This window comes from Ornithorhynchus anatinus, chromosome 16, assembly GCF_004115215.2.
Source record: "Ornithorhynchus anatinus isolate Pmale09 chromosome 16, mOrnAna1.pri.v4, whole genome shotgun sequence".
Lineage (NCBI taxonomy): Eukaryota > Metazoa > Chordata > Mammalia > Monotremata > Ornithorhynchidae > Ornithorhynchus > Ornithorhynchus anatinus.
The window spans coordinates 17,618,271-17,630,835 of record NC_041743.1 but is presented as its reverse complement, the minus strand read 5'-3'; the positions used below and the strand labels follow the sequence as shown (position 1 = coordinate 17,630,835).

Sequence of the window (12,565 nt, the reverse complement as noted above, 5' to 3'; positions counted from 1 at the left end):
CCATAGCTTTCACAGAAGGTAGAGTGCAGCATGATCTAGTGGAAAGAGCATGATCCTGAGAGTCAGAAAACCTGGGTTCTAATCCTAGCTTTGCCACAGGCCTGCTGTGAAACTTTGGGCAAGTCACTTCACTTCTCTGTGTCTCAGTTTCCTCATCTGTGTAATAGGAATTAAATCCTCCTTTTCCCTCTGATTTAGGCTGTGAGCCCCATGTGGGATAGGGAATGTGTCCAACTGAATTATCTTAAATCTTCCCACAGCACTTAGTAGAGGCCCTGGCACATAGTAAAACTGAACAAGTACCATAAAAAATGCCATGGCAGAAATAGGAATGTTCTTCCTACAGTAGTTTTGGAAAACATGGCTGTTTGCAGCAGAGATCGTGTGAGTATTAAATCTGACCTTTCCTGTGTTGTCTTGTAAACCCTGTTATAGAAGAATGGGCTATATTTGAATTTATTTTACATGTATTTTTAAGAACATTAATATATTATTACTGTTTAGAACAGATTAATTACAAATTATTTTCTCAAGGAGAGGGAAGCTCTTCCCCACTCACTGCAAACCAGGTGGGTCAATCTGCTGCAGTGGTCTCCCAGCTGTTCATTTCTAACAAACAATCAATCAATCAATAATATTTATAGAGCACCTATTCTTTGCAGAGCATCCTACTAAGTACTTGGGCGACTGTATTAGGATTAGTAGATGTGATCCCTGCCTTCAGGGAGTTCACAATGTAGCAAGGGAGGGAAATAGATACTAAAATAAATAACAGAAGGAAGAAGGTATTGTCAGTCAGTCAATCATATTCATTGAGTATATTTATTGAGAGAAGTCTTTGAAGGCAAGAGGAAATGTGAGACTTCAGAGAGGGAAAGAGATCAGGCTGGAGATGCAAATTTTGGTATCATCTGCATAGAGGTGGTAGTTGAAGCCATGAGAGCGAATGAGATCTCCAAAAGAGTAGGTGTAGATGAAGAATAGAGGGGGACTCAGAACTGAACTTTGAGAGACACAATTAGGGGGTGGTAGGCAGAGAAGGAGCCCTGCGAAGGAAACTGGGAATGAGCGACCAGAGGGATGAGGAGAACCAGGAGAGGACAGAGTCAGTGAAACCAAGGTTTGAGAATGTTTCCAAGAGAAGGGGGTGGTCCACAGTTTTGAAGGCAGCTGAGAGGTCAAGGGGGATTAGGCTGTTGGATTTGACAAGGAGATCATTGGTGACCTTTGAGAGGGCAGTTTCTGTGGAATGAAGGAGATAGAAGCCAGATTGGAGGGGGTGAAGGAGAGAATTGGAGGAGAAGAACTTGAGGCAGTGGGTGCAGACAACTCACTCAAGGGTGTTTGGAGAATAATGGTAGAAGGGAAATGGTGTGATGACTGCAGGGAGCCGTGGGGTTAAGGGAAGGTGGTTTTTTTTAAGATGGGGGAAACATGGGCATGTTTGAAAGCAGTGAGGAAGAAGCCACTGGAGAGCGAACAGTAGAAGATGACTGTTAGGGAGGGAAAAAGGAAGGGGGCGAGGGTTTTAATAAAGTGCGAAGGAATGAAGTTGGATGCACATGTGGAGGGGGTGGCTTTTGAGAGTAAGCGGGAGATCTCCTTTAGAGTTACTGCTGGGAAAGATGGGAGAGTTGAAGAGGGGGCTGGAAGGGGTTGGGACTGAGGAGGGGCAGGGGTGATTTTAGGGAGCCCACACCTGATGATGTCAATTTTCTTAATCAAGTAGGTGGCCAGATCACTGGGGGCAAGGTATGAGGGAGGTGGGGAAGGGGGGGCAGGGTGAAGGGAGTTAAATGTCTGGGACAATGGGTGAAGACTTTGAGCAGGGGTGTCAGTAAGGGTGGAGAAATAGTTTTGCTGATCAGAGGAGAGGGCAGAGTTAAAACATACAAGGATATACTTGAAGTGGACAAAGTCGGCTTGATATTTAGATTTCTGCCAGAAGCGCTCTGTGGCTAAATCAAAAGAGCAAAGGAGGTGGACTGTGCAGGTAATCCAGGGCTGTGGGTTAGTGTACGAGATCAATTAAGAGTGAGTAAGTAGAGTTCAGTAGAGAGGGTGGTGTTGAGAATGCATGTTTGGTCATCAAGGGAGGGTAGTTTGGGTATGGAGGCTAAGTGGGGCATGATGATTTGAGAAAATTGGATGGGGTACAAAGATCAGAGATCTCTGTGGAGGAATAGTATAGATTTATAGGGAGGAGGTGTGTGGGAGGGAGACAAGTGAGGAGGTTTTGGTCAGATAGAGGGATTTCAGAATTGATGCAGGTAGAGATTGTGAAGTGGTTAGAGATGATGAGATCGAGTGTGTGTGTCCAAATTGGTGATTGGGCGAGGTGGGGTGGAGCAGGAAATTAGCAGAGTTGAGTGATACAAGGCAGTCAGCAGAAAGGTCATCAGGAACAACTAGGTGGTTATTGGAGTCCCAAGGACCAATGTGTGCATGGAGAAAGAGAGAAGGAATGTGAGAAAGGGATCAAAATGCTTTAAAAAGTTGGAGGTGGGACCTGGGGGGAGGTAGAAGACAGTTGCTAGAATCTGGAGTGAGTAGTAATAATAATAATAATAATGATAATGTTGGTATTTGTTAAGCGCTTACTATGTGCCGAGCACTGTTCTAAGCGCTGGGGTAGTCACAGGGGAGTCAGGTTGTCCCACGTGGGGCTCACAGTCTTAATCCCCATTTTACAGATGAGGTAACTGAGGCACAGAGAAGTTAAGTGACTTGCCCAAAGTCACACAGCTGACAAGTGGCCGAGCTGGGATTCGAACCCATGAACTCTGACTCCAAAGCCCGTGCTCTTTCCACTGAGCCACGCTGCTTCTCTAGTAGGGGTGGACAATATGGGCTTCAAAGAAAGGGAAAGTGTTGGGGGAGGTGGAATAGTGTGAAAATGGCGTTGGGGCACAAGAAGGAAGCCAATACCTCCTCCTTTCCCAGTGAGGCTGAGGGAGTGGGAGTTGAGACCCTGTTTGAAGAGAGCAACAGGGAGACCACTTTGGGAATTGAACTGCGTACTGAAATGAGACACACTATTATAATAACTGACACTTCAGCTCCATTTCTTAATATTCATTTTATGGGACTGGGAATATAACACTAGGGAATGGAATTTGGCAGCCCAAGGCATTTTGTTCCCACTGGGAAACTAAATATGATCCAAAGGCTAGAATCCACAGAAGGAAGAATGCAGGCTCTTATCAACTGTAAACATTAAGAGGTACAGTGATTAAAAAGATCTTAATTTTGAAGATAGTTCAGTCAATCAACACATATTAAATGAGCACCATGGGAAGCACCTAAACCTGCTTCCCTATACTTTCTTCCCAGTGATTCAAAAGGAAACGGGGATTATGGCCGAGGCAAAAGTAATTAGTCAATCGATCAAACATATTTATTGAGCACTTCCTGTGTGCAGAGCACTTGAGAGAGTAACAATACAACAGAGTGGGTAGACCTGTTCTCAAATAAGGCAAGAGGCAATAAGTGAGTGAAAGGATGGAAAATCATGATATTTCTGAAGTGCTTATTCTGTGCCTAACCCTGAGTTTGGGGATAAATACAAATCCCACATGGGACTCACAGTCTAAGCAGAAGGGAGAACAGTTATTGCATTCCCATTTTGCAGATGAGGGAACTGAGTCACAGAGAAGTTATGTGACTTGTCCAAGGTCACACAGCAGATAAGTGGCAAATTGGAACCCAGGTCCTCTGACTCCCAGGCCTGTGCTCTTTCTACTGGGCCACACTGTTTCTCTGGAGGCAGGAGAGTCAAGAGTGAAGCACAGCCAGTGTGTTGGCTTGGGTGGAATGAAGAGATTGGAAGGGTAAGGAAGAACAAGTTGGTGTAGTCTTGAAGCATTTTCTTTTCTATTTGTGTGTGTCTTCTCCATCCTCCATTTCCAATTTTGAGATTTTTGCCTTCAGCTACTGGCTGGGCTCATTGTGATGCATTTTTGACAGTGCCTAGACATTGAGTGTTGCAGCTTAATGAGTGAAATGGTTAGGTAAAATATAATAACTGTAACATTTTTATTGGCCAAGCATTGTATAAAGTGACAGGGTAGATTAGGGCTGGTCCCACATGGAGCTCACAGTCTAATGGGGAGGAAGAGCAGATATCTAATCCTCATTTTAAAGATGAGGAAACTGAAGCACGGGGAAGATAAATGTCTTGTCCAAGGTCACACAGCAGTTCAGTGGCAGAATCAGTATTAGATTGCGGACCCTCTGGCTCGTTGTCTTTCCACCACACCTCCTTGTTTCCCTAAAAGTCATGCAAATTATGATAGAGCAGCTAGGCTCCCTGGCATTGAAACTAAGCAAAGAGATGTAGACTAAATAAGCACAGGGACACTAAAATGAATGTAAAATAAATGAAGATTAGACTTTCTGCCAATAGCTATATTTTGGAATAAAGTCCTCCTTGGATTTAGTAGCATCATAATGTATTCAGTCTGCTGATTTTCTTGTTAAGAAATGGTTTCTAACTTCTATTTAAGGCACCGTAGCTATAGACCTTCAGGATACCGGCTGCCGATCCTCAAGTGGACCTACTCTGTCTCTGCCCTCAGAAGCGGGCAAAGAAACCAGGAGACCGAGCATAGCTCCTGTTTTAGAGGTTGCAGACACATCATCTATTCAGACATGCGATCTTCTCAGTGATCAGTCAGAAGATGAAACTACACCTTCAGACGATGAAGTATCTACAAACTTAGAGTATGTAGAATTCTCGCAAGCAAATAACCGGGATACTGCTTATGCTAGGTAGTGCCATATACCAAAGAATCACAGTACAAATATATGACCGGTTTGGCGGTATGCACCAGAGCAATCAATTGCGTATACATTGTCATTGTTGTTGATAATGATAATGATCTGGCTAAACACAATACAGACACACAACATTTTTGGATAAACGAGACTTCTCCAAACATGGCCGCTGTCCTGGAAAACAAAGTGGGTATTGTGCTTCTGTGACCATATTTAGATTTTGCTATTTCCGAACCCTGAATATATTAAAATCTCCTCAGTATCAGCAATAAAAACTGTTGGTTGAATCTAGATAAAATTAGAAAGGACTTGATTTGCTGCAACGCTACCTCTTGTCTCACACTGAGAAATATTTTCTATTGTTTTGCAGATATGCGAAGGGCTATCCGCCTTACTCTCCATATATTGGAAGCTCACCCACTTTTTGTCATCTGCTCCATGAAAAAGTGCCATTTTGCTGCCTAAGATTAGACAAGGTAAACGCTAGTCTAGCTTTTCATATTTACATGTCTTTGTTAAGCTCTCTATGCAGAATTTCATAAAGTGTGATATAGAACACTGCCAAAGGAAAAATTTATTGTATAAATTGTGTAAAAAATGTTTTAAGAAACAAAAAACAAACCTAAGCTAAAATCATCAGGTTCCTAACTTTCTGAGCCTTAACAAAAAGAGTCTCAGCAAGATCACTTTTGACTATGATGATGAAAGTAATAATTTAAGTTCTAGTCAAATCCAGGCTGTAAATTATATTATTTCTCAAAAAAATTTATAAAATGCCTCAGTGCTTAAAATATGATTTATTAATTTGATAGAATGTAAATTTGAGCTTGGACTTTTTATTTTGATGGCAATGGAATAATAATGAGCTCTTTTGAGTCAAATCATATAGCACTAAAAGCTCTTTGGATAAGGGGTACTATGAAATCTCAATGAGTAAAGACAAGTAATTTTTCTAATAATAGTTAAGTCCTGTGCTAAATGCTTATTTTGTTAACTTCTGGTGTACTAATTTCACATGCCCCAAAATGAGACTTAGTCAAAAATGAGGATTTTTCTTATGCAGGATATGCTCCTAAATTAAAATGATGCTACTCAGAAATAATTTTAAATCTCAACCCTAAGCCCTGAGAGCTGGAGAGCAATCATCCCCCTATTGCAATTAAAATATTATTACAAGTATTTAAGCAATCACATTTATTGAACATTTGCTATGTGCAGAGTAGTGTACTAAGAGCTTGAGAGAGTACCATATAACAGAGTTTCAGACACGTTCCCTGTCCACAATGAATTTACAATCTAGCGGAAGAGACAGACAATAATATCAAGGAATAAATTATGGGAATGTGCGTTAAGTGCTATGGGGTTGAGGGTGGGGTAGATAAAGGGTACAAATCAAAATGCAAGGGCAACACAGAAGGGATTGGGAGAAAATGAAATGAGGGCTTAGTCAGGGAAGGCCTTTAGGAGGAAGTGTGATTTTAATAAGGCTTTGAAGTTGGGAAGAGTGATTTTCTGTTGGATGGGAACGTGGCTCAGTGGAAAGAGCCCGGGCTTTGGAGTCAGAGGTCATGGGTTCGAATCCTGGCTCTCCCACTTGTCAGCTGTGGGACTGTGGGCAAGTCACTTCACTTCTCTGTGCTTGTTACCTCATCTGTAAAATGGGGATTAAGACTGTGAGCCCCACGTGGGACAACCTGATTCCTCTGTGTCTACCCCAGCGCTTAGAACAGTGCTCTGCACATAGTAAGCGCTTAACAAATACCAACATTATTATTATTATTATAGGAAGAGGAAGGGGGAGTTCCAGGCAAGGGACAGGATGTGGGCGAGATGTAGGAGGTGAGATAGATGAGGTCAAGGTACAGTGGCATTAGAGGACCAAAGTATGTGGGCTGGAATGTAGTCGGCAATCACAGATAAGGTAGGATTAAGCAAGTAAGGGCTTTAAAGCCAATGGCAAGGAGCTTCTGTTTGATGCTAAGGTGGATGGGCAACCACTGGGGGGTTCTTGAGGAGTGGGGAAATGTGGACTGAATGGTTTTCAAGAAAAATGATCCAGGCTGCAGAATGCAGTATGGACTGAAGTGAGAAGGGACAGGAGGTAGAAAGATCAGAAAGGAGGCTGATGCAGTAATCAAGGCGGGTTAAGATAACTGCTTGAATTAATGAGGTTCCAGTTGGACTGGAGAAAAAAGGGTGTATTTTAGTGATGTTGAGAGGTTGAACTGACAGGATTTGGTGACATTCACTATGCGGGTTGAATGAGTTGAGGATAATGCCAAGACTATAAGTTTGGGAGCATGGAGGATGGTTGGTGCTGTCTATTGTCACAGGAAAGTCAGGCAGAAGTCAAGGTATGCATGGGAAGGTAAGGAGTTCTGTTTTGGATTTGTTAAGTTTAAGATGTTGGTAGGGACATACAAGCAGAGATGTCCTGGAGGCAGGAGGAAATGTGAGACTGCAGAGAAGGAGAGATCAGGGCTGGCGATATGCATTTGGGAATCATCTGCATAGAGTGGTAGTATAAGACAAGGGAGCAAATGAGTTTTCCAGAGAAGTGGGTGTACATAGAGAAATGAAGAGGACCCAGAACTGAGCCTTTAGTTACTCCCACAGTTAGGTGGTGGGAGGCAAAAGAGGAGCCCAAAAAAGAAAATGGTATTGAGTGGCCAGAGAGATGGGTGGAGGATCAGGAGAGGACAGTGTCGGGAAAGTCAAGGTTGGATAATATTTCCAGGAGAAGCGGGTGGTCCACCGGGTTGGAGGTAGCTGAGAAGTTATAAAGGAATAAGATGATGTAGAGTCACTGTATTTGGCAAGAATAAGATCATTGGTGAACTTTGAGAGTGCAGTTTTGGTGGAGTGAAGGGTGCCAAAATCTGATTGGAGGGGGTCAAGGAGAGAACTGGAGTAAAGGAGGAGAGGGCAGCACATGTAGATAATGGGCTTAATGAGTTTTGAGAGGAATGGTAAGAGTGAAATGGAGTGATAACTGTAGGGATAGTGGGGTAAAGGGAGGGAGGTTTTAGGCTTGGGTTACATGGTCATTTGGAAAGCTGTGGGAAAGAAGCATTGAACAGTTGAAAGTGGTGATCAGGGAGTGGAGAAACGGGTCAAGTGCTTTGATAAGATGTGAAGGGATGGGTTTGAGGCTCAGGTGGAGAGGGTAGATTTTGAGAGGTGGGAGGTCATCTCTTGAGTTATTGCTGGGAAAGATGGGAGAGTCAAAGAAGAGCAGGATGAGGTAGGGGCTGGAGAGGAACATTGGAGACTTTAGGCAGCTCACGCCTGATGGTTTCAATTCAATAAAGTACTTGGCCATGTCATTAGGGGTGAGAGATGGAGGAGGTGGTAGAATGAGAGTTTGGGGAGGGAGTTAAACATCTGAAAACACTGGCAAGGGTAGTGGGCAAGTGAGTCAATAAGGATGGAGAAATAATGATGGAGGTGGAGGAGAGGGAAGACTTAAAGCAGGCAAGAATGAACTCGAAGTGGACGAAGTTGACTTGATATCTAGATTTCCACCAGGAGTTCTGTATGGCCCCTGCACAGGAGCGAAGGATGCATACTGTGGGAAGTGATGCACATCTGTAGGTTAGTGGTACGAGACTGATGAAGGAATAGGAGAGTGAGAGAGTTAAGTAGAGAGAGTGGTGTTAAGGGCATTAATTTGGTCATCAAGAGAAGGTAGCTTGGGTACGGAAGCTAAATTGAAACAATTTAATACACTCCATAAAGAAAATAAAGACCTTTCAAAAGTGACAGAAGTGAGCTATTTCATTATTATACATTTTGGGGCCAACTATTTTTACATTCCTTTAAACAAGACTAAAACTTACCAAAAGGTCTAGATACTGAAAGGATATCTGCATGTTTCAGTAGGCATGTATACTATATATACTAATTCATAGTATTATGTATTATTAATAGTATTAAATTATTAGTATTTTGCCTAATACATATAGATGCATATATATATATTACCTTTTCATTAAAATAAGGAACTATGGGGTTGTTGATAGGATAGATTTTAGAAATAAAATAGCATTTAGGGAAAAAAAGCAAACCATTTCATAATTCATTTTGTTTTTGGCAAACGAAAAATTATTGTATTTAAATGGAATGAAAATGACACAATTTACATTCACCAAATCCCCATCCAAATTACTTCTTTTTATTAGCCTCAATTTTAATTTCACTTGTAAGGATTTTTGTCATTTTTTGCTGGATTGCTTAATTGTGACCCTGTTCACCTAAACAAAAGTAGGTTGTGAGATAAATCCATTAGGATGTAAAATAAGTATTTTCAGATCGTGGAATAGATTGTGAAATAGGTTCTCCAAGGAAATCAGTGTAGGTTTAGTACATTTAGAGGAAATAACATCTTAATAAGAAAATAATTGGATTGGAAGTCAGCTTGAAATGAAAGCTCCTAGTGGTGGCAGAAAGCTCTGCAGAATCTTCACAAAATATTTGTGCAGAGTTTCTGGACTACTAGCCTGAGGTCTCTCCTGATTCAATCCAGTAATTATGCAACACACCAACTTCCCTAAGCCCTCATTTCCTCTTCTTCCACTTCCTTCTGCATCACCTTTCACTGGATTTGCTCCCTTTATTCACCCCTCCCCTAGCCTCACAGCACTTAAATCCATACCTGTAATTTATTTATTTATGTTAATGTCTGACTCCCGCTCTAGGCTGTAAGCTCACTGTGGGCAGGGAATGTCTGCCATCTCTGTTATATTGAATTCTTCGAAGCACTCTGCACACAAAAAGCGCTCAATAAAGACAATAGATTGACTCAGATCAGTGCTGAAAGATGACCCAGAATGATGGCAGTTTTGCAATTCGACACCCTTATATGCTTTGGTCGCAGTTGAAGCAAGAGGTGGTTTCTAGAAGGAGACACGACTTCATGTGAATAATTCCTCTTGCTCTCGGCAAAAATCTTTAGGGAATGACTATGCTGTCCAAATGGAATACCGTGAAGGAGAAAATGTGACTGAGTTCCTCATTTCCATTTGGACTCGTGGGCATTTTCCCAGAGCACTCTGCAGCTGCCCAGATGGGGCCATGGTGACAAAAACAATGACAAAGAATCTGCTCAAATCAATAGGACTGTTTTCGGAAGTCTAGTGTTCTGATAGTGGTAATGATAGGGCCTGTGGGAACGGGCTAGGAAATGCAGTGTGGTGTGCCATCCTGTGGTCACTCTGCCCAAAGCAGATCCTCCAAAGTTTTCTAAAAATGAATAGTTCTATGGCAAGAGAAAAGAAGAAAAAAAAGCAACAAAAACTCCGGAATCAAAGGGAGCTGAACTGAAAAATCACCAATACAGCGCTGCATGTCGTCTCCTTACAGGGGGATTTTTCTGGATGCAAATTGTTTACAGAGGTCCTGTTATTTACCAAATTCTGGATATTGGACCTTTTTATTTCATTGGCATTATGGGTTTTCTAAATAATGTGCACTGTCATGCCCAGGGATACCAGTTGTTTTCCCTGAAAATATGGACGGCGAGCTGGAGGAAAGATTCCAAAATGTTATTTTCTATATTGTTTCTAGAGTTGCCAACATAATTATTATGAGGATGCAAAAGCCTATGGATTCAAAAATAAATTGATTATAGTTGCAGCTGAGACAGCTGGAAATGGATTGTATAACTTTATTGTTCCTCTCAGGGCATATTACAGACCAAAGAAAGAACTTAATCCTATAATTTTGCTATTGGATAACCCGTAAGTACGTTTCAAAATATATTTGAGTTGGAAATATTTTGAAAGCTGTATTATATGCTTTATTGTTATGAAATTATGTTTCTTGGAACATGTAAAAATCAGAAACCTTATGGCACATTAAGTTAGGGATAAAGATGGGGAGGTGAATGGATTGTGTTAATCAGGAAGGAACTCATTTTTAATCCCTTGTTTAAAAGTTTATTCAAATATACCTTGTGAAGTACTGTGCTAAAAATTATAATTACATTACTCAGATTAAAATATGCAATGCAAAATTACCCAAGTACGAAAAGGAAATCCACTTCTCCCACCCAGTGTGTATTTTTTTGGCAAGCAGTATCAAATTGTGGATTACACAGGATTTTTACAATGAATGATAAACTAGACATAAACCAATCCTTAAGAATGCGGACAAAAGAGGGAAAGTTGTAAAACTCCTGGGAAAAGGATGCAAACCTGTTATTACCATGAGCCACAATCACCCTTCATCAGCACCCGACTGGGGTCCCTATAAACTCCCACAAAAAGCCACATCCGCATTGCCTCAGCATCCCAGAATAGACACCCTAAAAAACAAGCAGCATGGCTCAGTGGAAAGAACATGGATCTGGGAGTCAGAGGACCTGGGTTCTAATCCAAGTTACTTCACTGGGACCTTCTTCACTGGGACAGGGGGAAGCAGCGTAGCTTAGTGGAAAGAGCCTGGGCTTCGGAGTCAGAGGTCATGGGTTCGACTCCCGGCTCTGCCACTTGTCAGCTGTGTGACTGTGGGCAAGTCACTTAACTTCTCTGTGCCTCAGTTACCTCATCTGTAAAATGGGGATTAACTGTGAGCCTCAGGTGGGACAACTTGATGACCCTGTATCTACCCCAGTGCTTAGAACAGTGCTCTGCACATAGTAAGTGCTTAACAAATACCAAGATTATTATTCTTTCTACCCCAGTTACCTCATCTGTAAAGTGGGGATTTTTGAATGTGAGCCCTCTGAGGGAAAGCGACGGTGTCCAACCTGATCTCAGGAAGATAAGGAGTACAACTGAATAGAGTAGGTAGACTTAATCCATGTTACTAGGGGCTTACAAAGCACTTAAGGGAAGGATAATAAAAGTGACTAGGAACATAGACAGTTCCTGCTCACAAAAAGTTTACAGACTAAAGGGAGAGACAAACATTCAAATCTATTTCAGGTGGATATGTATGGAAGTGCTGAGGGGCTTTTGAGGGGAGGATAAATATCCAAGTAGTTAAGGGTAACACACCCAAGTGCATACATGATGTAGACAGGAGGTCTAAGACAGGGAAGTGAGGACTTAGCAAAGGCCTCTTGGAGAAGATGTGAATTTTAGTAGGGCTCTGAAGCTGGGAAGAGAGGTGTCTGCCAGATAAGAAGGGGACACGAGTTCCAAGCCAGAGGAAGCTCGTTGGTATTAGAGGAGGGAATCGTTCATATAAGGAAGTAGTAGATCAGCGAGGTAAGGTAGGATGGGAGAGTCCACTGAGTGCTTTAAAGCTAACGGTAAGGAGTTTCTGTTTGTTGTGGAGATGGATGGGTGACCACTGGAGCTGTTTAAGGAGAGGGTAGAGATGGATTAAGTTATTTCTTAGACAGTGATCCATGTAGCTGAGCAGAGTATGGACTGGATAGATGACAGACAGGTCACAGATAAGTCAGCAAGGAGGCTGATGCAATAGAAAAGGTGAGATATGCCAAGTCCCTGGATCAGTGTTGGTAGCAGTTAGGGTGGAAAGGAAGGAGTGGATTCTAGAGCTATTGACAAGGTAAAATCCACAAGATTTCATGACAGACTGAATATGTGAATTGAATGAGAGCGATGAGTCGAGAACAATGCCAAGGTTAAGGGCTTATGAGACTGGGGAGCTGGCAGTTTTGTCTATGGTAATGGGAAAATAGGGGGAAGACAGGGTTTGGGAGGGAAGATAAGGAGTGCTGTTTCATTCATTTCTAGATTGAGGTGTGTCAGTTAGGTGTCCAAGTAGATATGAACTGAAGGCAGGATGAAATGCAAGACCAGAAGAGAGAGCGATCAGG

The 12,565-nt window shown here is 42.1% G+C and overlaps 1 protein-coding gene across 7 annotated transcripts in view; it reads left to right on the top strand.

Annotated features, from left to right (window-relative positions):
* Nucleotides 1–12,565, top strand: part of KCNT2 (potassium sodium-activated channel subfamily T member 2) — a 397,559-nt gene that overhangs the window by 297,791 nt on the left and 87,203 nt on the right. For all 7 annotated transcript variants that reach the window (XM_029081285.2, XM_029081284.2, XM_029081282.2 and 4 more), the window contains 3 exons: nt 4,506–4,722; nt 5,147–5,252; nt 10,342–10,514. In XM_029081285.2, the coding sequence (XP_028937118.1) occupies nt 4,506–4,722; nt 5,147–5,252; nt 10,342–10,514 (496 nt within the window). The remainder of the gene's footprint in view (nt 1–4,505; nt 4,723–5,146; nt 5,253–10,341; nt 10,515–12,565) is intronic.